This window comes from Lagopus leucura, unplaced genomic scaffold (assembly GCF_019238085.1).
Source record: "Lagopus leucura isolate 7727_CA_CO unplaced genomic scaffold, USGS_WTPT01 Super-Scaffold_100073, whole genome shotgun sequence".
In the NCBI taxonomy this organism is placed as follows: Eukaryota; Metazoa; Chordata; class Aves; order Galliformes; family Phasianidae; genus Lagopus; species Lagopus leucura.
Genome location: NW_024962314.1, coordinates 564,007 through 584,560, shown reverse-complemented (window position 1 = coordinate 584,560; position 20,554 = coordinate 564,007). Strand labels below are relative to the sequence as shown.

The following is a 20,554-nucleotide window of genomic DNA, read 5'->3' as shown; positions in this document are numbered from 1 at the left end:
CGTGCTGCAGTGCTATGAAGGAGAGCAGGCAGAGCTGGCGGCCCTGTGGTGCTGCAGCAGCAGTGTGAGCCCTCAGTGCTTCTGTACCAACAGCTCTGCGAGGAGCAGAACCTGAGGGACTGATTTGTGTGTGGCTCTGTCTGCATTCGCTGTTATCAGGTGAGGTGAAAGTTCTGACCAGAAGTTTTCATGCCGTTGATTTGTGGCATCTTTGCCTGCCCTGTGCATCCTCTGGTGTGTAAGGACCCAGCCCTGTGCCCTGGCTTTCCCTCTGGGGGAATGGTGGAGCTCTGTCTTCTTCCTTAATGTTTTTCTTCTTGAATTGAATTTTGTTTGAGATGTTTGTGTGTCTCAGCCCTCAGTGGGAAGGACCATCACCTTCACGGTGCCGTCCTGGGGACACCCAGCAGGAGCTGGATGGCTGCAGTGGCGCCCTTGGAGGATCAGTGCTCGGTGCCCGACCGCCGCACTGCGGAGAGGCGGGCCGCGTTGGTTAGCTGAAGTTCGCAACGAGCAGCGGCAGCAGACCAGGGGAGGCTCCATTTCCAGTTAGAAAATGGGGGAGAAAGGAGCCGTTGGGCAGTTTGCCGTGTTGGCAGCAGGGCGCGAAACCAGCCGTCTGTCCGTCCCTCCGTCCTTGGAGCCGAGCGCTTCCAGGCATTTCAGACGCCCGGGTGTGGTTTAAAGTGCAGATGGCCTCGTTTGGGTCTGGTTGAGGGCGGAGCGGAGCTGCGCTGGGGCTCCGTGCGTTGGGACGCTGCCGGCTGTGCTCCAGCCGTCCTTTGGGCACGTTAAGCGGGATGACAGACTGGAGCGGCGCGCTGCTGCCGATTCCATCCCCTGTCCGCAGCAAAGAACCCAAGGCTCTTTGTGCCCGCAGTCCCAAATGCTGAGCGCCGCTTTGCGCGCTGCCCGCTGCAGCTCCGGCCGCCCTTCCGCCTTCCTCGCGTTCTCCTCCCGCCCCCGGCGGGGCCGCGGGTCACAGCGCCACGTGCGGGCAGGGAGAGGCGAAGCCCGCAGCGCCACGTGCGGCAGCGCGGTGCATTGGGTGCGGGGTGCGCGGGCACAGCAGCGCGGGCCGGGCGGGCGGCGTTTGTCTGCTCAGCGCAGCTGCTGGGTACCGGGTCGGATTGTGACTGCGAGGGGACGTCATGCGTACTCACGAGGGCTGTTCTGCTTTTCTTTCCCTTGGTTTATTTGTTTTTGTGTTTTTTTTTGTATCAACGATTAAGAGCTTTTAACGGACGAAACCGCCTCGCTTTTCTTTTCACAGGGAGCGGGCGGGGCCGGGGTCGCCCCTTCGTGCCGCGGTCCGGGGCCGAACGGCGCTGTGGGGCCTCGAACTTGAGACCCCGCACCCCGCGGCGCCCTCCGCTGCCGCCGGGTCGACCCCGCGCGGTGCACGCCGGGAGCCGCAGTCCGGGAGCCGCGGTCGCGGTGCACGCCGGGAGCCGCAGTCCGGGAGCCGCGGTCGCGGTGCACGCCGGGAGCCGTAGTCCGGCCGGGCTGGCGGCGCCATGGCGGCGGCCGGGACCCCCGCGGGCGGAGCGGGGCGCTCGAAGGTGGCTCCGAGCGTGGACTTCGACCACAGCTGCTCGGACAGCGTCGAGTACCTCACCCTCAACTTTGGGCCCTTCGAGACGGTGCACCGCTGGCGCCGCCTCCCGCCCTGCGACGAATTCGTGGGCGCCCGGTGAGCGGCGGGGCGGTGGAGCGGAGGGGGGGGGCGGCGGCGGCCGCGAGCGCTGCTGAGCGCCGCTGTGTGCCGCCCGCAGGCGCAGCAAACACACCGTGGTTGCGTACCGGGACGCCATCTACGTGTTCGGCGGGGACAACGGGTGAGGGCCCGGTGGGATGCGGAGCGAGAGCGGGGGGGAGGCCCGAGGGGAACGGGGAGCCGGGGCGGCGGGGGGAGCTGAGCGGAGAGGGCTGGGGGGGATCCGGGAACGGGCGGCGGGGGGGACTGGGGGGCTGAGGGCTCCCAGCCCTGCAGATCTGCGGCCGCCGCAGTTCTTGTCTGTTTCCTCCCCGCAGGAAGACGATGCTGAACGACCTGCTGCGCTTCGACGTGAAGGATTGCTCGTGGTGCAGGTGGGCGGCAGAGCTGCTCTCCTCTACGGCCCCGCTGTAAAAGAGGGGGAAGGAGGGAGTGCATCGCCCCGCCCGAGGGCTGCCGTGGGTTTCTGCAACCCACTGGGTCTGCTGCGAGGCATGGCTCCAGCTGGGCAGCATAGCAGTGCATGGCGCTGTGCAGGGAGTGGGCAGTGTGCTGGGCTGCTGCAGCCCTGGGGGCCAGCAAAGCTGGGCTCTGCTCCCCCATTCCGGGCGTTGCAGGCCATGCTGTCTCACTGCACCTCGTTTGGAATCTCCACCAAACAGATTTCAGCACTGCTGCGTTTGTGCTCCATCAGCTTTTGCAGTGCTTCACGAAATCCTGAGTGACAGCAGATCACTTACAGCAGTTATGCTGGGTGTGCATCACGGCTTGGAGTGCCTGAAGCACAGCAGGGACGTTTGATTGCTGCTGTTCTAAATGTCCTGCAGGGCTTTTACCACGGGGACCCCACCTGCACCGCGGTATCACCACTCAGCTGTGGTCTATGGGAGCAGCATGTTTGTGTTCGGTAAGGCAATGGTTACAGCTCTCTGTGTTTGGAACGGTAGCTGTGCTGGTGCTTTTTTATTTAAAAAGAATGTGATGCTTTTAGGAAGCATCAAAGGATTGCATTCAGTAACGAATCCAGTCCTTTTCCATGGCTGGCTGTGGTTCCAGCTTTAGCTTTGAAGCACTGTTGCTGTTTTGTTTGGAGAGGTGGAATCTTGAAGCTCATTGCTGTAGTGCTGATGCAGGGAAGAGTGGAGAAGTCTCCCATTTGTAGTCATCAGGAGCCGTGCAGCCTCTCTCTGTGGGGCCTGCACTTTAATACACTGAGTGTGAGAATACATGCTGTGTGCTGTCTGACAAAGCTGTTGTTGCCCAGGTGGTTACACTGGAGACATTTATTCCAATTCCAATCTGAAGAACAAAAACGATCTCTTTGAATATAAGTTTGCAACCGGACAGTGGACAGAGTGGAAGACTGAAGGAAGGTAAGGAGCTCAGGGGTGGAGGCAGGGTCTGGCATCTGCCACGCGCCCTTCGCAGGGCCGCTCCGTGCTCGGGGCTGTGTGAAGGCACTCCTGGTGCTGGCTGCACCTCATGCAGATCCTCCTTAGGGCAGTGCTGTGGGTGGTGAAGGAATGTTCTCCTCCATTGCAGGCTGCCGGTGGCGAGGTCGGCTCACGGCGCGACGGTGTACAGCGAGAAGCTGTGGATCTTCGCGGGATACGACGGCAACGCACGGTGCGTTTGTGTGTGCGGGCTGCCAGCTCCCTGCCCAGTGCTGCCATCTCAGCTCTGCACAGCGAGTACTGAGGCGCTGCAGCGCCCCCTGCATCTCTGCAGAGCATCGCTGCTGCTGAGCGCTGCGTCTCTGCAGTTTGCTGGCTGATGTTCGAAGATGTGTGTTTAAAACCAAGGAAGTTCTGCTTCAGAACGGCTGTGAGGAGCAGCCAGGCGCTCAGCGTGGTTGCAAAGATGCTGAATGATCTTTGAAATCTGGCAGATGAACGTTTCTTAGGTCTGCAGGCCTTCTGATGGTGCTGAAAACTCTCACAGAGCAAAGCCTGGATTTTCTGGTTTAGTTCCAGGCAGAGCTGCTGTGTGCAGCTGTTGTGTGCAGGTTGCTGGAAGGGTGCTGAGCGGGTTTGAGGTGGTGGTGTAACACCAACTGTGGGACAGAAAGATTCTGATAGGATTTGTTTTTTTCTACCAGTGGAGATTCTTTCCTTCTGAGGAAGGAATGCTGAGGGGAGCTGCTTTTGGACGGGGTTGCACTGGTGATCTCCTGAGGTCCCTCCCAGCCCTACAGTTCTGTGACTCTGTGCATGCTGAGAGCATACAGTCTGTTCTTTAAACTCCATGAATGAACTCTGGCAAAAAACAGTTTCCAGTTGGACTTTTGTGTCTTATAACACAGGTTAAACGATATGTGGACAATTGGGCTCCAGGATAGAGAGCTAACGTGTTGGGAAGAGGTAAGATTTCATTTGAAATGGATGGAGCACTGCCACTGCTCTGCCTGCAGGTCCTGCAGTGCGTGGCGTTGTGCTGCCACGTTTCTGGTTGAGCATCCTTGTCTTCCAGATTGAACAGAGCGGTGAGATCCCTCCTTCGTGCTGCAATTTCCCTGTGGCTGTGTGCAAAGACAAGATGTTTGTCTTCTCAGGGCAGAGCGGAGCGAAGATCACCAACAATCTCTTTCAGTTTGAATTCAAGGAAAAAATGTGAGTGCAGGCAGAGACGCAGAGCAAAGTTACTGAGTCGAAGTCGAGAGGGGGAACGCGTTGCTTTGCCTCCTGCAGCAGAACGCGGCGGGGCTGGGTGGGCTCCGGGACCCCCTTTGCAATGCTGCTCTCCCTCACCTGTTTGCTGTCTCAGATGGACACGGATCCCCACTGAGCACCTCCTGAGGGGCTCCCCGCCCCCCCCGCAGCGCCGCTATGGTCACACCATGGTGGCCTTTGACCGGCACCTCTATGTCTTTGGTGGAGCAGCAGACAACACCCTGCCCAACGAGCTGCACTGCTATGATGTGGACTCGCAGACGTGGGAGGTCATCCAGCCCAGCCCCGACAGCGAGGTAAAACTCAGCTTTCCTCTCTGCCTTCTGCTCTCCATCTTTCTTAACCCACCTTTTGCTGCCGATGTGTTTTTAACCATAAAGGCTCTACAGAAATTTGTAATTTGAGTTTTGAGCCCATCGTTACCCGCCTTGCAGCGTTCAGTGGGCAGAGTCTGCAGAACCTGAGGATGGCACTGAGCTCAGCACCCTCATTGGCCTTGTGAAGCCAAGAGCAGCGAGAGCTTCTGACCCTGAAAGCTCCAAACTCTTTTTTCTTTTCTTTTGTGATTAAGCAAGCAGAGAGCTCAGCGCGTTGGTGCCCTGCTCTGGCTGTGCTTTGGGGCACAGTGCTGGGGTTGGTGGCTGTGCTGTGCTCTGCGGATGCATCAACTCGTCACACCGTGCCACAGCCTCCCTGCGCAGGGTGGTTACACACACTGGGGTGTCTTCAGGCAGAGGAGGTGTTACTATGGAGCAGAACCCCAAATTCCAGCAGTGAGGCCCTGACCAGAGCTCATGGCCTGCAGGTGTGGCCCCTGGAGCTGCTGGGTGCCCCATTCTGCTGGAGGAGATGCAGTTCAGCACTCACAGTTGGTTTTTGTGGTTGGAAAGGAAGCGCCGCGCTCAGAGTTGCATCCTTTTAGAAAACAGCTTTTCAAATTCCAGCTCATCACAGCTGTGAGCTTCCCAAGTTTGTGCTCAGCAAACCAGAGAGGCGTCTCGGAGAATGTGAGATTTATTAAAGAAAAAGGTTAAAGAAAGGGCAATGGCTGTGGTTTGGGTTGTGCCACACCTCGGTTCCTCTCTGTCAAATGCACTCATATCATTTCTCAGTGACGTTTATTATGGAATTCTCCCCAAAAAAGAGAAGTTCAGGCTCGTGTGAGTGATGGGCCGGGGGCATTTGTGTCTGTGTTGCTCTGAGGTGCTGCATCTGTGCAGCGCTGCCATGACTCACACGAAGCAGATGTAAGGTTTGATAAGGCAGGAAATGGGATCTTAGTGAGGAGGGGTTGCTCTGCTTCGGTCCTTTGGGGAGCATTCGTTTGCTTTGCATTGTTCAAAACTTTTGTCAATGGCCTTGAAAGAAAACAGGAAGTCGCAGCTTTCCCCTGATATCCCCTGATTGCCTGCAGTCTTAATTAAATCCTCAGTGATTTGGATTTCTCATTGAGGTGGGCCCAGGCAAATGGTCTGTTTCAGCATATATGCAGAGTAACACATCCAGGAGCAGGGAATGTGGTTCTGCTTAACGGCTGCCCTTAAGGTTACCCTTGGAAACACTGAGTTACAAGCTTTAGTCACTGTGGGTAGCTGAGAAAAGCTCCCTGTAATGGAAAGAGCCTGGAAATGCTGGTGGTATTTTTGGCTGTGTGAGCTGACATGGCACAGCATCATTTGGTGACATAAACACGTTGCCCCTGTGCTCCTTAGATCAGCTCCCATGGACCACCTCCTGTAGGTGCTCTGCATCTCATGCTGCAGCACTGCTGGCAGTGACTCCCTGCTGGTCCTGCAGTTGATGTTGTGCTTCCAGTCTGAGAGCCTTCTTGCCTAAACTGCAGCCCAGGGAGCCTTGAAGCTGTGGCTCTGTGAGCTCTGAGCTGCATCGGGAGCTGCTCCCAACCCCTGGGTGGGAACTGTTCATTTCAACTGCTGCTTTTGCAGTGATTCACCTTGATTTGCTGAGGACTTTGAGTAGAGCTGAGTGTATTCCTAGTGAGGCTAACACTGAAACCAATGAGTTTACGTGGGGGTTTGCACAGGTTTAATTAAATCAATGTTGACGTGGGTGGAATCAGCCCCGAGTTGGTGCTCAGGGCTCGGATCTCATCTGTTTGAATGATTGCTGGGCTGCAGCACAGAGGAGCAAAACTAAGGCACAGCTTTGTGAGTCAAATCAGAGCCCCGAGGAGCAGCACAGGGTGAGATCTCAGTTTGTGCCATCTGCAGTGGGTGCTGAGATGGGTTTGGGTGCAAGAAATGCAGAGGAGTGAGTGCTGAAAGGTGGTGTGAGCCATGGCAGCAGCGTGGGGAGGAAGGAGGAAGGAGGAAGGAGGGCTGACTGATGGGTTCTGCTGTTGAAAGTGAAGATTCCATCTTGAGCTTGCAAATCTCGTTAGCCTAAAACAGGGAAAGCACTTCAGCAGATGAAGCAGGTCGGTGTGCTGTGAGCAGAGCTGTCAGGGCTGAGGAGGGAATTCTTTCTGTCAGCACTGCTAACGAAGTAAGGAGATCACGATAATTGGGGGATAAGAATGGGGTCTGGGGGTGCTGTGTCCATCTGGGGGCAGTGCATCTCAGTCTGGGGCTTCTTGCGGTCCCGTTTGCGCTGTAAGAGCGAGGATGGCTGTTTCCTGGGCTTCCTTTCCCAAAGCAGGGCTCTGTGTGCTGCTGTGTGGGTGAGACTGGGCTGGTTTCACACACGTGTAAAAAATCTCACCCAGAAAAGGAGCTCAGATTCCATCCTTCCGGTCAGCCCTGCGCAGTTCCAGCTGCAGCCCAGCCCTCGGCCTCACTGCTGTGCACAGGTGGGGAGCAGAGGGCTGTGTCTGCGTCTGCCATTGGGGAGCGTGGAGCTGCTGTGCTGGTGCTGCACACAGCTGGCAGCTTTTGTGGCTCCGTTTCAGCTTGGTAAATTCTTGGTCACCTTTTCCCTCTGCAGAGTCCCCAGGACTGCTGGCCTAGCAGGACACACATCATTGCATACCTGTTCCATACAGACTGTGCTTGGCTTGCACGTTCTGACAGCTGGTTTGTGGGCCTGGGCTCCCAGCAAAGAATTCAAGACAGAGTGGGACTTTCTGGCATCTGGCATTGGTGGGCTGGGGAGCACAAAGCCTGGCTGTGCAGCCTCTCTGCAGCTGTTTACACTCCTGCACTCTACAAACCTTTCTGCTTTCATTCTTTTTTTGGCTCTGAGTGTCTCCTTGCTGCATTGCTGTGCAGAGCTGCAGTGGAGCTGTGGGGCTGCAGAGCTCTGTGGGCTGTGGTTGCAGTGGGAGCTCCGTGCTGGCCAAGTTCTGCTCCGATTCCTGAAGCCTTCAGCTGCAGAATGTTTGGATGAACTGTGCACGGCCTTCCTGTTTTGTTTCTTTTTCTGGGTTATCCTTCAATATTTACGTTTCTCTTCATACAAAGTTCCAAGATGCAGGATGGCTGTTCAGAAAGACTTGTGTTGGTTGCTGAAGTCAATTAGTAAATGGCAGGGTGCTGCCACAGAGCTCTGCTACCAACCATTGCCAATGAAACTCCATTGCTGTAGGGATGCTTACTGAGTGCAGGAGGTGGATGGGCCATGGTGGCAAAGCACAGTGTGACTCAATTTCGTATTCCAGTGATTCATGTTTCCTTTCTGGCAATGATTGTGAAAACGCTACAGTTGGAAGACAAACAAAAGTGTTTTCTAAATGAGAAAGCTGTTTTCTGACCTGCAAATCCTTCAGGGTGAGGGAAGCGTTTGAATTAAAAATGAAGCTGAAGTCTCACGTTCTTAAACTAATAAAAAAAAGCAGGGAGACGGCTGAGCCCATGCAGCAGCCCGGGGGAACCAGGAGAAAGTCACTGTCACTGCATGAAGGCCGTGTGCTGCGTGGAGGTGTGCTGCTCTGGGAGGCCTTTGCCATTGGCTGAATGTGGGCTGTGCCACAGAAGTGGGTCTGCACAGGAGTGCAGCCTGACCCAGCAGCTCCCGCAGGGCCGTGTTTGCTTTGTGGCACCGTGCTGGGGCTGCAGGTTTTGGTTGGTGTGGGCTGTGCTGAGCCCTGCGTGCTCACAGGGCTGGACGAGGTGCAGAGGGCGGCTGTGCCCAAGGAAACGACCCTGGAGTTCTGCAGGCATCACTCAGGGTGCGTGAGGCTGTGCTGCCTCGTGCTGTGCACAGAACGCTTTGTGCTTCTCACCGTTCGTCTCCAGATGACTTTTCCCAAAGCAGAGAGAAGCTGGTTGTATTTATTCGCTCCCCTTTGCCCGTTTCTTCCCCCAGTTGCCCAGTGGGCGGCTCTTCCACGCTGCAGCCGTCATCTCAGATGCCATGTACATCTTTGGTGGCACGGTGGACAACAACATCCGCAGCGGGGAGATGTACAGATTCCAGGTGAGCTCCACTCCTCCTCCATTCTGTGCCTGCCTCCAGCCCAGCTCTGCTCAGAGGCTCCTGCCTGCGCTGTGCTCGCGGTTCCTCTGCGTTTCAGACTGATGGAACAGAAGCTGAGAGCTGCTGGCTGGGCAGACGGGAGAAATGCTTCTGGGTATGGGTGACCGAAGTGAACGGAAATGTCTGATGTGGGATTTTATCTTCCTTGCAGTTTTCCTGTTACCCAAAATGCACTCTGCACGAAGATTATGGAAGGCTGTGGGAAAACAGGCAGTTCAGTGATTTGGAGTTTGTTCTGGGAGAGGTGAGTGGTTTTAGTGAGCGCTGTATTGGATTTGATGGGCAGAGGGTCCCAACAGGGCTGTGACTGCTTGTACAGTACGTGCAAAAAGCAAACTGTGCCCGGGGAATGTACCTGAGCAGCAGCATCACTGCTGTGGGTGCCCTGGTTCCCTAAGCTGCACTAATCTGATAGCTTTATAAAAGGAGAAGGAGCTCTGTGAGTGTGCAGTGTGAAGGTGATTCGAACCACTGAGCCCTGAGGTCCCAAATGGTTCCTGGAGGAGCAGCTCAGTGCTCTGCAGATCTCCGTATCACCTCCAGAGCCACTTCTTGATTGCTGAAATAGAGTGAGGAAAAGCAGCACAGAGAGATAAAAATAATGGAAAACATGAGAAATTTCAACTCAACTGCTTTTTTTTTGTTTTGTTTTGCCAAAAATGTTGCTAAGGACTTCACAGAGATCAGATGATGCTTTCAAGAGCAGAACAGATTATGAACAGAACAGAATAAATAAATCATGAGGGGCAGCAGCAAACAAGCAGGGTGTTATTCTGAAAACTACCATTCAGAGTGAAATCAGATGCAGTGCTGAGACACACGGCCCAAAGCAGGACCTGTGCAGCAGCTTCTGCTCAGCGACCTCACAAAGGCTTCCCCACATGGTGTTTGCCATTGCTCAGCCCCTGGGGAAAACTGGTGTTGAATTTCACCTGGATGCGAGGCGCAGATGCAGGGCTGCCTTTCATTCGAACTTGCAGTGAATGTTTGGTGATCTGGAGAACAGCCCGGGTTGCTGCTGCTGCTGCCATCTGCCACCTCTGTGCGGTCTGGGAATTAATGTCTGATGGCTGTTCTGCCCCTTCCTTTGGCAGAAGGAGGAACGGGTCCGAGGGCACACGGCAATTGTGACAGCCCGCTGCAAGTGGCTGAAAAAGAAAATCATGCAGGCGAGGGAGAGGCTGAAACAGGTGAGAGCTGCGGAGGGGTCGGCGTGGGGAGGAGATTGAGCTCACTGTGCCCTGACTGGGAGCTCAGGCTGTTGGGAAGCAAACAGTACGTGCTGAGACAGATGCAGGAGCAAAGCAGTATCTGATGCTAAGATGCTCCTGGGCCTGTAAAATAAAGAGGATAATTAGTATTAACAGGGACTGCTGGGTGGGCATCAGGGCAGGCCGGGGCAGAACGTGGGGGAGCCAAAGCTGATGGGTGAGCTGGATTTGGCTGCCTGGTTCCTGGGACTCTCCTGGCTCAGTTCTAATCTCTGGAGCACACCCTCCTCACTCTGCAGAGGACAAATGCTGTGTGCTGTTGGGGATGGCCAGCGAGATGAGACAGATTAGAGGGAAGGCAGGATTCAGGGTTTGATGCTGGCTGCCCTTTACCTCAGTATTGCACGATTTTTCTGGAGCACGGAGCATCGACTGTCAGCTTTGCTCACAGCTCCTCACCAAAAACTGGCTGTTGTGCTTCTGCACGTGGCAGCACGTAACCTTGAAGACAGCAGGGTCTTGATAACTGTGGGGTGATGAGAAGGCCCTTTGGTTCAGTGGTGATGTGTGTGTGCGAATGCAGCCTCGGTGCCATGCTGGAGTGGTTTTTCTGTCTCACCAGAAATCAAAGCAAGATATTGAAGATGAGGGGCACGCGGGGTGTCAGAAGGACGGCACTGGTGGGAATGTCAAGCTGTGCCGCCTGCAGCCGCTGCTGGAAGTGCCCATCCGAGAGGCTGAGGCTCAGCCCTTCGAGGTGCTCATGCAGTTTCTGTACACGGATAAAATAAAATACCCTCGCAAAGGTAGGGCAGCAGGACGAGCGCTGAGTGCTGACAGCAGGCAATTTTCTGCTGTTTGGCCCATTGCAGAGCCATGCCATCATCATCTCAGAGTGCTGCGGTGAGGGCTTGCCTCGAGAAGTCCATTAGGTGCTTTCATTGAAGATCCCTGAGTTACTGAGCAGCTGGGGGCTGGGAGGTAATTGCCAGACGTCTCTCAGCTCCAGATCTGACTCCTGGCCCTGGTGCAGTGCTGAGGGCTGCTGGGCTGTGGGGTTGGCTGTGGGAAAGCCATTAGAACTCCAGCTGGAGGAGGAAAGGAGCTGAGGCTGCACAGCGCAGGAGTTTAAGTGAAGGTGCATCAGCTCTCACACTGGAATCTTGGCTTCAGATTCAGACCCAGATCTTTCTATTCTAGAAAAGATCACCCTCAGTAAAATATTACTTCGTAAGCAGTTGTTCAAAGCTTTCCCTGCAGAGTCTAATTATGAGGGTGAGGGAACCTCCTCACTGGCTTCTGCTGACGTTTCCAGACCCAGCTCTCAGCTGTTGCCCTAATCCTCAGTGTGTTTAATGCAGGACAGTCAGACCAAAGGAGGATTATCACACCCAGCTTCTCCCTTTGTTGCAGAGGGTTGCCCTCCTCCCTGGCCTCCCAGGTCTCCCCAGTGCTTCCCTCTCTGCAGCATTTCTGGTCTGCTGGGATCCTCCTGTGCTCCCACCCTGACTTTGTGTATTCCTGGCTGCTCTGGGCTCAGAGGGCATTGCCCTGGGGATCCTCTGTGCTCAGCTAATGGCACCTGGCAGGCCTATCAAGGGGGATTTTCCTTATTAGACACTGGGAAGCCAAATAACATGCAAGAAGACTTTTCTCTGTCAAAAAGTAGTTACAGCAGATGGTCAGAGATCCCCTGTGAGGAAAGCAAAGGCTGCAGGGTTATTCCTGGAGGCGGCGTCTCGGTGGCCCCGTTGCAGTGGTCACCCTGAGCCCCACAGCCCCTCTGCACTGTGTAGCCCAGGCTTCCAGGCCGACCTCTGGTCTGTGTGCCCCACAATTGTCTGTCTGTGCTTGAAAAACTGTCACAAAACCTTTGCCCAAAAACTCATTCAGGGTGGCTCTTTCACACCTCTGTTTTGAGAGATCACCCATTTCTTTTTTTCAGTACCCATTCTTGGTTTAATCTGAGCAGCAGAGGAACTTGTCATAGAGGTGCTCTTCCAATTGCTGCCCGCTGTGCTGCTCTGAATGCTCGGGTTGAGTCAGAAGAAATGCTTTGAGAAAGTTTCTCCTTTTGTTCGGTGAACTCTGGTGCCATGGAAGGGGTTTTTCTCTCTCGTGATTTCAGGCCATGTGCAGGATGTGTTGCTCATTATGGATGTGTACAAACTGGCCTTAAACTTCAAGCTCTCTCGCCTGGAACAGCTCTGCCTTCAGTACATTGAAGCATCTGTGGATCTGCAGAATGTGCTCATTGTGTGTGAAAATGCTAACAAGCTTCAGCTGGATCAGCTAAAGGTAATCACATTTTGCATACAAAGTAACTGATAAGAAATTAAAGAAAATTTTGATGTAATTAATGTTTTGCAAAAGCTGTCAGCTTTGCAAATTCGGTTCTCCCCTGTAATTATGGCTGCCTGGCTGTGTGTTGCTGTGGGTTGTGCTGCAGGAGCTCATGAATATTATGTAGGCTTTTTCAGTGAGTGATATCTTTGCATGTCTGTCCTGGAGGATATAAAGGGCAGAGTGACTTTGCTCTTCCCCAGTTGACTCTCACTGCAATGAGGTGGCAGCAGTGCATTTTCTGGTCGCAGGGTTTAATGCTGAGTCTGTGCATGGATTCTTTCACCTGATGTGATGGAAAATTAAACTCAGCTCTTAGACCTTTGATCTGAAGATGAGCGCTGGCAGCTCTCTGTGCGGTGGGACTGTGAGGCACTTGCACTCGAGGTGCAGAGCTGATACCCACGGCTTCAGACCGTTCTCGTGCTGCACTGCTCCCACCAGGAGTGGCCAGAGCCGATTCTGCTTCCAGCTGCAGAGAAGCAGCTCTCCAACAAGCCCAGCAATTCGTGCAAGGGCAGACAGTGCCGATGGAACAGCTGTGCAGAACACGGGCCATAGGGCTGACGCTTACAGCCAGAGTGGGGCAATGCAAACCAGTGTGCAGAGGCATTTCCTTGGGCGCCACGCACTGGATGTGGGCGAAGGAGAGGCGTCCAGGAGCACAGCAGCAGTCAGCAGCAGTTACACACATGCTGGCACAGCCCTCGGTGCAGACATCCCAGCGCTGGTGGACGCAGTGCCAGCAGCAGCAGGTCAGCAGGCTGCAGGGCTCTTGCACACCCATCCTCCCGGGTTGGCAGCCTGGTTCTCAGCGCCTGGTGGCTCCTGGTGGCTCCTGGTGGCTCCGTGCCCTGTGCACAGGGCTGCTCTTCCTGGCATCCCAGGCGTTATTTAAGCGTTGTTTCCGCTGGGTCTGGGCAGATCCCTGTAGGTGGCAGCTGAACTCACTGTGGCAGGAAATGGAAATCAGTAATTATTCCTTGGCCTGATTTTTGTACTCACCTTATGGTGAGCTGCTATAGATTGCATTTTTTGCTTATTTAAATATCCTGAGGGAAAGCCCTGGTTTGCGCTGCCAAATGGGCTGCTTTTTTTGTTGTTCCTTTCACTGTTGAGCATTAGGCCTGGTCCATTTGTTACCTTCCTACTGCGTTGATCTTTCTAGCAAATTTGGCTTACGAGAGCCTGCAAGATCTCCTTCAGGCTGTTTGCAGCCTTGTCAGAAAAGATCAGGCAAAATCTCCACCAGTTCCTCGAAGAAATCCTTCGAGCTTCTTGTAGCATTACTGGATAGTAGTGAAGATCTCTTCACCCTTCTGGTTAAATATCGGGTTCTAATCATATAAAACACTGTTATGAGCAACCAGTCCCAGTTTGCTTCATCTCCTGAGGTTCCCATTTCAGAAATCATCAGAGCAGCCGGGTGGAATCAATTAATCTTTTCCTCATTATTTCTTAGTTGGGTTTTTCTTAATATTTGGAACTGTCCTGCGTCTCCTGTTCAGGTGGGAGCTGAGGTGGCTTTGTAAGGAAAAGCTCTGGCAGTTCCAGTGCTGGGATCCATGGGCAGGGGCTCAGAGAAGGCTGGCTGTCACCAGTGTGACACCGATGTGCTGCAGGATGGCTTCATGCAAGAAACAGTAACTATTGTTATTATTCCTCTTTTACTTAAAGGAGCACTGCCTGAACTTCGTGGTGAAAGAATCACATTTTAACCAGGTCATAATGATGAAGGAGTTTGAGCATCTTTCGTCGTCCCTCATAGTGGAGATTGTCCGGAGGAAGCAGCAGCCCCCGGTTCGGACGCACTCCGACCAGCCGCTCGACATCGGTAGCTGTTGTGCCTCACTGAGATCAGCTGCAGGGCTTTGGCTGCAGGGCTTTGGCTGCAGGGCTTTGCAAAGGCTGGGGGGTGGCCTGAGAGGAGATTGCTGCAGAGCTGCAGTTCTGCACCTGGTAGAACGGCTGCAGGCTGCGTCCCAGGCGAAGGCAGAGCGGCGCAGTTCCTCCCCCTGAGCTTCAGTCAGTGTTGTCCCCACTGCAGTACATGAATCATGTCAAATGTTTCCATGTTCTTGTGGTGAAATATCCTGGTTCTGATCGGAGGCAGAAGGAATGGAAAGATATATTAAAGAAAGAAGAAGGTTAGAAGAAAAGGCAGTAGGTCTTCAGTTTAAGTGGAGTAGAAGGTAACCAAGCTGTAGGTTTTCACCTCCTTTGGCAGGGGGGGGGTGGGAGGAAAAAATGAAGTGTAGGAACAGAAAGGAGCTGTAGAATGCACCTTTCAGTGCTGTCCCCAGGCAGAGCTGTGGGTGTGTGTGATGGGCAGAAATGTGACAGGGAAGGATGAAGCTCCTTTCGCTCCAGGATGAGGCAGAAGGGCCTGCTTGCTGCTCACCCCAGGGTCCCAAAGGAAGGAGAGCACGGAAGGGGGGCCTGGCACCTGCACAGCTGGAGCTGCAGCGTCCAACTATTTCTGTGTTGACTTTCAGGAACATCTTTAATTCAGGACATGAAGGCTTACCTGGAAGGAGCTGGGACTGAATTCTGTGATATCATCCTGCTCTTGGACGGCCACCCACGGCCAGCACACAAGGCCATCCTTGCAGCCCGCTCCAGGTGAGTCTCTGTTCATTACTGCACGTGCAAAACGCTGTGCAGCTGCTGGGGCAGCTTTTGTAGAGGACAGGGAGGAACTCTGTACCCACATACGGTGGAAGTTGCAGCTCTGCTCTGTAAGTGTAATAAGCCTTTAAGCCACAACGAGGAAATATTTTTCAATTTGATACCCAGCAGGGGATGAGGGGAGGAAATTAAAATGGTAGAGACTCTTTGGAGGGTTTGTGAGCGTAGAAGCTGCACTACAAGAGAAGGGATCTGTAAAATCACAAGGAGGAAATGTGCTGAGCATAAGGCCATTCTGGTGAGGTGGGGAGCAGCAAATGTCCACTGAGCATCCACCTCAAATCCTGTGAAACCCGAGTCTGTTTCTCACCTGCTGATATGAATGAGCATAGAAAAAGCTGGTGCAGAACAGGGAGCAGATTGTTCCCATCAGCTCAGTTCCCAGAGGCGAGGTGTTCAGCCTGCAGTGAAGTTCTCCCTCCACTACATCTGAGCTGAGCGGGTTTGTCCCTGCTGTGTGCTCTGTGTATCTGCACCTTTGTGCCTGTGTGACGTTGAGCATCCACACAGCAGTTCTGTCTCAGTGTTTTGCAGTCCCAGTCATGGTATTCAGTATTATTACTGCACTATTTTACCAGAAACCTTTCACAACTCTGTAGAAGCCCCGTGTGGCTGGCAGTCACAGGCTGTGCACAGCGAGGAGATTCATCATTGCTTTCCACTTTCTGCTGGGTTTTATGCAGATTAGATGAAAATCTAAGCAGTGTGTGTCCCAATTTTCAGGAAAGGGAGACAAAGTTCAGGTAGTGCTGATGGAAGCTGGGGATTATGACTGGAGTACTAACAGGCAGACACAGGAAGCACAGCTCAGCCCTGCTTTTGCCCAGGTTACCTCCTGCTTTAGGGAGCTGCTTCTGAACAGCACTGAGTTAAACCATCCGTGTGCAGAATGCTTTATGCTACTCTTAATTCCTTTTTTTCTAGTTACTTTGAAGCCATGTTCCGTTCCTTCATGCCTGAAGACGGGCAAGTGAATATTTCTATAGGTGAAATGGTTCCCAGCAAACAAGCGTTTGAATCTATGCTTAGATATATTTATTATGGAGAAGTAAACATGCCTCCTGAAGACTCCCTGTATCCTTAAATCCGGGCTGTCTGTGTGAGGTGCACGTGCAGTGACTCAGCTCTGGTTTGCTGGCTGCAGGCTGGGGATGGTCAGGGCTGCATTGACAACAGGAGCTGCATTTCAGCCTCTGCTGCTGCATCTGTGTGCGCTGCGGCGCCCATCCTTGGCTGTGTGTGTTTCCCTTAATGAGATTACAGCTACCTCTTTGCTGCACCTTACTATTATGGCTTCTCCAACAACAGACTGCAAGCGTACTGCAAGCAGAATCTGGAGATGAATGTTACAGTGGAGAACGTGCTCCAGGTAATTGCCCTCCGGAGCTTTAATTAGCTGCTTCATTTGGATACAGGAAAGCCTAAGAGTCTGATGCAGGGGACGTGGGGTTTGCTTTTCCTCCATCAAGCAGTGCTGCCCTGTGTCTGCTGGCTTAGTCCCATCTCGTGGGCTGAGTGGCACTGCAGTGCTGGGCACAGAGCTGTGCAGACCCTGGAGCACAGCACAGCCTGAGCACAGCCTCGTCCAGCAGCCCTGCGTCCTTTTCTGCTCTTTCTGCCGTTGGTGCTGCTGTGTGGAAGTGTTGAGGAGGTTTGGCCAGCAGGATGCTCGTGTTGAGCTCCTGATCCCGCAGCAGGAGCAGGCTTTCCATAGGGCTTTACAGGCGTGCTCAGCCTCATCTGCAGATCTTGCTTTCAGTAGTAACCAAAGCAGTGGCGTGCAGGTGACGCTGCTCGTTTTAACATCAGTGCTGATCTGGCAGCAAAGTTTAAGGCAACAGAAGTACTCTGTGATAGCAAAGCCATCTGCGTAGGAAACAGAGCCCTGAGCAACGTGAGCAGAATCAAATCCTGCACAGACTGCTCCTGGCTGCTGCCCACAGCAGTCTCACTGCAGCACCCCAGGGAACCCGGCTCTGAAACTGATCTGCAGTTTCCTCTCATGAAGGCTCCACACATCTTAGATGCAAGGTTTCCTTCTGATTAGTTTAGAAAAGGTTTGGTAATGAAAACCATCGATGTTTCCGCAGCTCGGAGGAATTCTCTCCTATGAGTCAGAGCAGTGTTTGTGTGCTTGTATGTCTGAGCAGCGCAGAAGGAAGATCTTACCTTTGCTTTTGCTGTAGATTTTGGAGGCAGCTGACAAGACCCAGGCCCTGGACATGAAGAGGCACTGCCTGCACATCATTGTTCACCAGTTCACCAAGGTTGGTTGCATCTTTTCTGGGGCTTTTGAGAGCTGCTGTCCTCTGTGGCTGCGTTGGTTAAAGACACACTAACATAGGAATCCGTTCCGTTCTTCCTCATGTGAGACAGCTGAGACATGGCTGCCTGTCCTTGGCACTTGCTGACAAGTCTGCCAGGCACGCTTCTCACATGAACAGTAAATAAAAGACCACAATATCCTAGTCTGGAAATGCAAAGACCTTCTAAAACAGAATTGCTTCCATTTCCGCTTGTTCCAGCTGTTAATTCTGTGGCATGCAGTTGTTGGGTTTTTGTGCATACAATAAGATAAGCTTGGCGTGGCATGGACTGAGTGCACTTTTCTCTTCCACTGGTAGCTACGAGTGCTGGGCACAGTTCTGCTGAGGCATTCTCCCTGCCATTGGTGGGAATGCAGAAATCCTGTGCTCAGAAGGCAGCTGAGCGTGGCCTGGCTGGGCTTGTTGTGGTTTCCACGTCTGGATACGGGGCTGATGGAACAGTCACGAGTCTGACGTGCTGATGTTCCCATCCTCACTGGGGAGAATGAGGGGATTGTCATCGTGTTGTTCAGATGAGAGAGGATCCCTCCATGAGTTCACTGCACACTGTTAGCATTGCTGAAACTTGTGGGTAAATCGTAGGGACTGAACTGGGATTTCTGGGTGCTCCATACCTGCTGATGCCATGGGTGGTGTTCAGGTAGGGGTCTGTCTTCTGTGTGTTTAATCTCACAGTCCTGTTGATGCCTGAAGTTTGGAAAGCACTGCTGTGTCCAGGTGGCACCTAAAGGACATTCAGAGGGGGTATTCAGCCCAAACTCAGTGCACTGCACGTCTGTAATCACTTGGAGTGCACAAAAAGCTTTGAGAGTGGAGGGAGCATCCAGGAGTCCCCAGGCTGCTCGAGGGACCTCAGCACGAGGCTGCAGCCCTGTGCTGTGTTTTCTTCTGGTCCCCCAGTCCTGCAGGGGGGCTCAGCTCAGTGTGGCTCCTGCTGCACGTAGCCCAGGGGCTGGGGTGGCTTCTTGGCTTTGGGGCAACGCTCTGTAATCCCTGAGAGCTGAAATCCTGGGGTGTCTGCTTCCTGTGGAGGCCAGAGGAAGGCAGGCAGGTTGGAGCGATGCTCACCAGAATGTGCTGAGGGAGACAAATATTGCAGCACATCAGGAAAAACAACCTGAACTGCGGGGTGTTGCTCAGCTGTGCTCATCGGCACCAGTCAGAATATGTGGAAATGTTTTACATTCAAACTGTTGCCTGTTAGAACAGCATTCATCAACATGTGGCTGGAAGGCTGTCAAGCAGATGTGCAAGAAATGGTAATCATGCAATGTTTGTGTTTGGCCTGAGGAGCTCTGGTGTGTGATTTTTGGCCCAGCACTGTGTGACTGTGCGTGGCTGGGCAGGAACGCCTGCTGCTCCGCTCCTTTGCACGCCGCAGTCTCTGAAAGGTGATTTGTTCCCTCTGTGTGAGCCCAGCAGGGCAGTGGGGCTCAGACAGGCTGCTGTGAGCTCCCCTTCCCCACCTTGGTTCGTGCTGTCCTCGATTTAGAGCACAAAAGAGTTTCCCCACTTCGAGAGCCCCAACGGAAGAGCTGTTCCCAGAGGTTCGCTCATTGGGGCAATGGCTGTGCAGGCGTTTGTGTGTCAGTTCTGTGCTGAAGCCCCAATAAAAGTGCTGCTCTGAAGCGTCTGTCTGTGCTCTGACACCAGCCCCGATCTGCTCCTACCACTGCAGAGCCCGATTCCCACCAGTGCTACGGGTGTCTTTGCTCCCAGTCCCTGCAGCCCCAGTCCTGGCTGCGTGCCCTCGGGCAGCACTGCTCTGTGCTCTCTGGAGCTGTGCTCAGCTGAGGCGATGGATGGTGTCAGCAATGCAGGCAGGGCAGGACGTGGTGCTGATAACCACAGGAGCAGGGATTGCTGGCATGGAGGAGAGAAGGCAGAGCTGTGTGCATCTGAGCTTCGAGCAGCCCCAGAGCACACGGATTGCTGGAGTCACACGCATCTGATGTGGCACAGGTTTTGCTGGCTGCTGCTCCATTGCCCTGCTTGGGCTGCAGGAGGCATTAAAGCAGAGCCCACGTGGCTCTGCTCTGAGGTTCCACAGCTCCTCTGTCAGTTCCGACGACCTGAAGGAGACAAGCAGACCTCAGAGCTCTGTGCTGCGCTTCGTTTGCATCCGGTAACAGCAGAATTGTCATCATGAGCAGTAATTACTGTTCTCTTGTGCTGGGATCAGCATTTCTGCTGAGCTCCCCTCCCTTCCCCTCTGTGCACTTATGGGAAGTGGTGAGGGCCAGGTCCTGCACCCAGCTGCGATTTCGCACCTCACATTGACCTGAGCAGGGGGGTAAAGCAGCAGCAATCAGCTGACATCTGGGGAGGGTTTTCATTTCTTGGTGTTTTTCTGTTCTGTTTTTCTTTTCCTTGAAGGTCTCCAAGTTGCCAAACCTCCGCTCCCTGAGCCAGCCACTCCTCCTTGACATCATAGAGTCGCTAGCTAACCACATCTCAGACAAGCAGTGCGCAGAGCTGGGCGCAGACATTTGACGCGCTGCGATAACGGCGCTGCCCGTTCCTTCCTCCGCACCATTCTGGGGCTGCTTGCGCTCCCTTCCCACTCCGTGCTGAGCTGCTCGCAGTGGAGCAGGCAGATGTGGATGTGCTCGGTTTGTACCTTCGTGGAGAGGGGTTTGGTCTCTGCTGCACAGATGTAACGCTGCAGCCATTGAGGAAATGAATCCGGCCCAGGCAGTTCTGAGCCTTTCCCAATACTGTGACTTTTATAGTGTGAAAGAGTCGTTCCTGTGTTGAAGAAGTATTTAAAACAAACAGCGTTAAACAAACTTCACCTGAAACGGCCATGGGCTGCAAGTGGAAGTCAGGCGTAACAGAGGTGGAAGCAGAGCACGGTTTCAGCTGGGATGCTGATGTCGGACCAGGATGGAGGGACTTTTTTGGGACTCCCCGTGGCAAGGATTAAAAGTGAAGCCCTGTTGCAACCTTGACTGGCGGGCTGCAGGAAGTGCAGGTCTGTGCTGTGCTGCAAGCCAAACTAGAAGCTTACGGTCCTTTCTGACCATCCAATCCATGAATCCTATCTCATTAAGCCTTCCTACATCCATATATTAATAAAGAGCTAACGACTCCTGCCTGCATTACATGATTGACTTGGCATTCATTTTGGAAAAAATGAAGCAAAAAGAACCCTTGGCTCGATGA

At 53.7% G+C, this 20,554-nt stretch overlaps 1 protein-coding gene across 2 annotated transcripts; it reads left to right on the top strand.

The window, feature by feature from the left end:
• Positions 1-1,514: 1,514 nt before the first annotated feature.
• Positions 1,515-20,493, top strand: LZTR1 (leucine zipper like transcription regulator 1). Of its 2 annotated transcripts, XM_042887148.1 has the most exons (20): positions 1,515-1,693; positions 1,776-1,838; positions 2,035-2,091; positions 2,545-2,624; positions 2,982-3,090; positions 3,260-3,343; positions 4,020-4,077; positions 4,187-4,326; positions 4,481-4,682; positions 8,650-8,760; positions 8,972-9,064; positions 9,915-10,010; positions 10,654-10,837; positions 12,160-12,329; positions 14,052-14,208; positions 14,870-14,996; positions 15,987-16,136; positions 16,326-16,431; positions 17,249-17,329; positions 19,766-20,493. In XM_042887148.1, the coding sequence occupies exons 1-20, from the start codon at positions 1,518-1,520 to the stop codon at positions 19,880-19,882; spliced, it is 2,361 nt and encodes a 786-aa protein (XP_042743082.1). In that variant the 5' UTR covers positions 1,515-1,517; the 3' UTR covers positions 19,883-20,493. The 2 variants fall into 2 exon arrangements, with proteins under 2 accessions (XP_042743082.1, XP_042743083.1); XM_042887149.1 differs by lacking the exons at positions 15,987-16,136; positions 16,326-16,431 and having other exon boundaries at positions 19,766-19,851.
• The last annotated feature ends 61 nt before the right edge of the window (positions 20,494-20,554 follow it).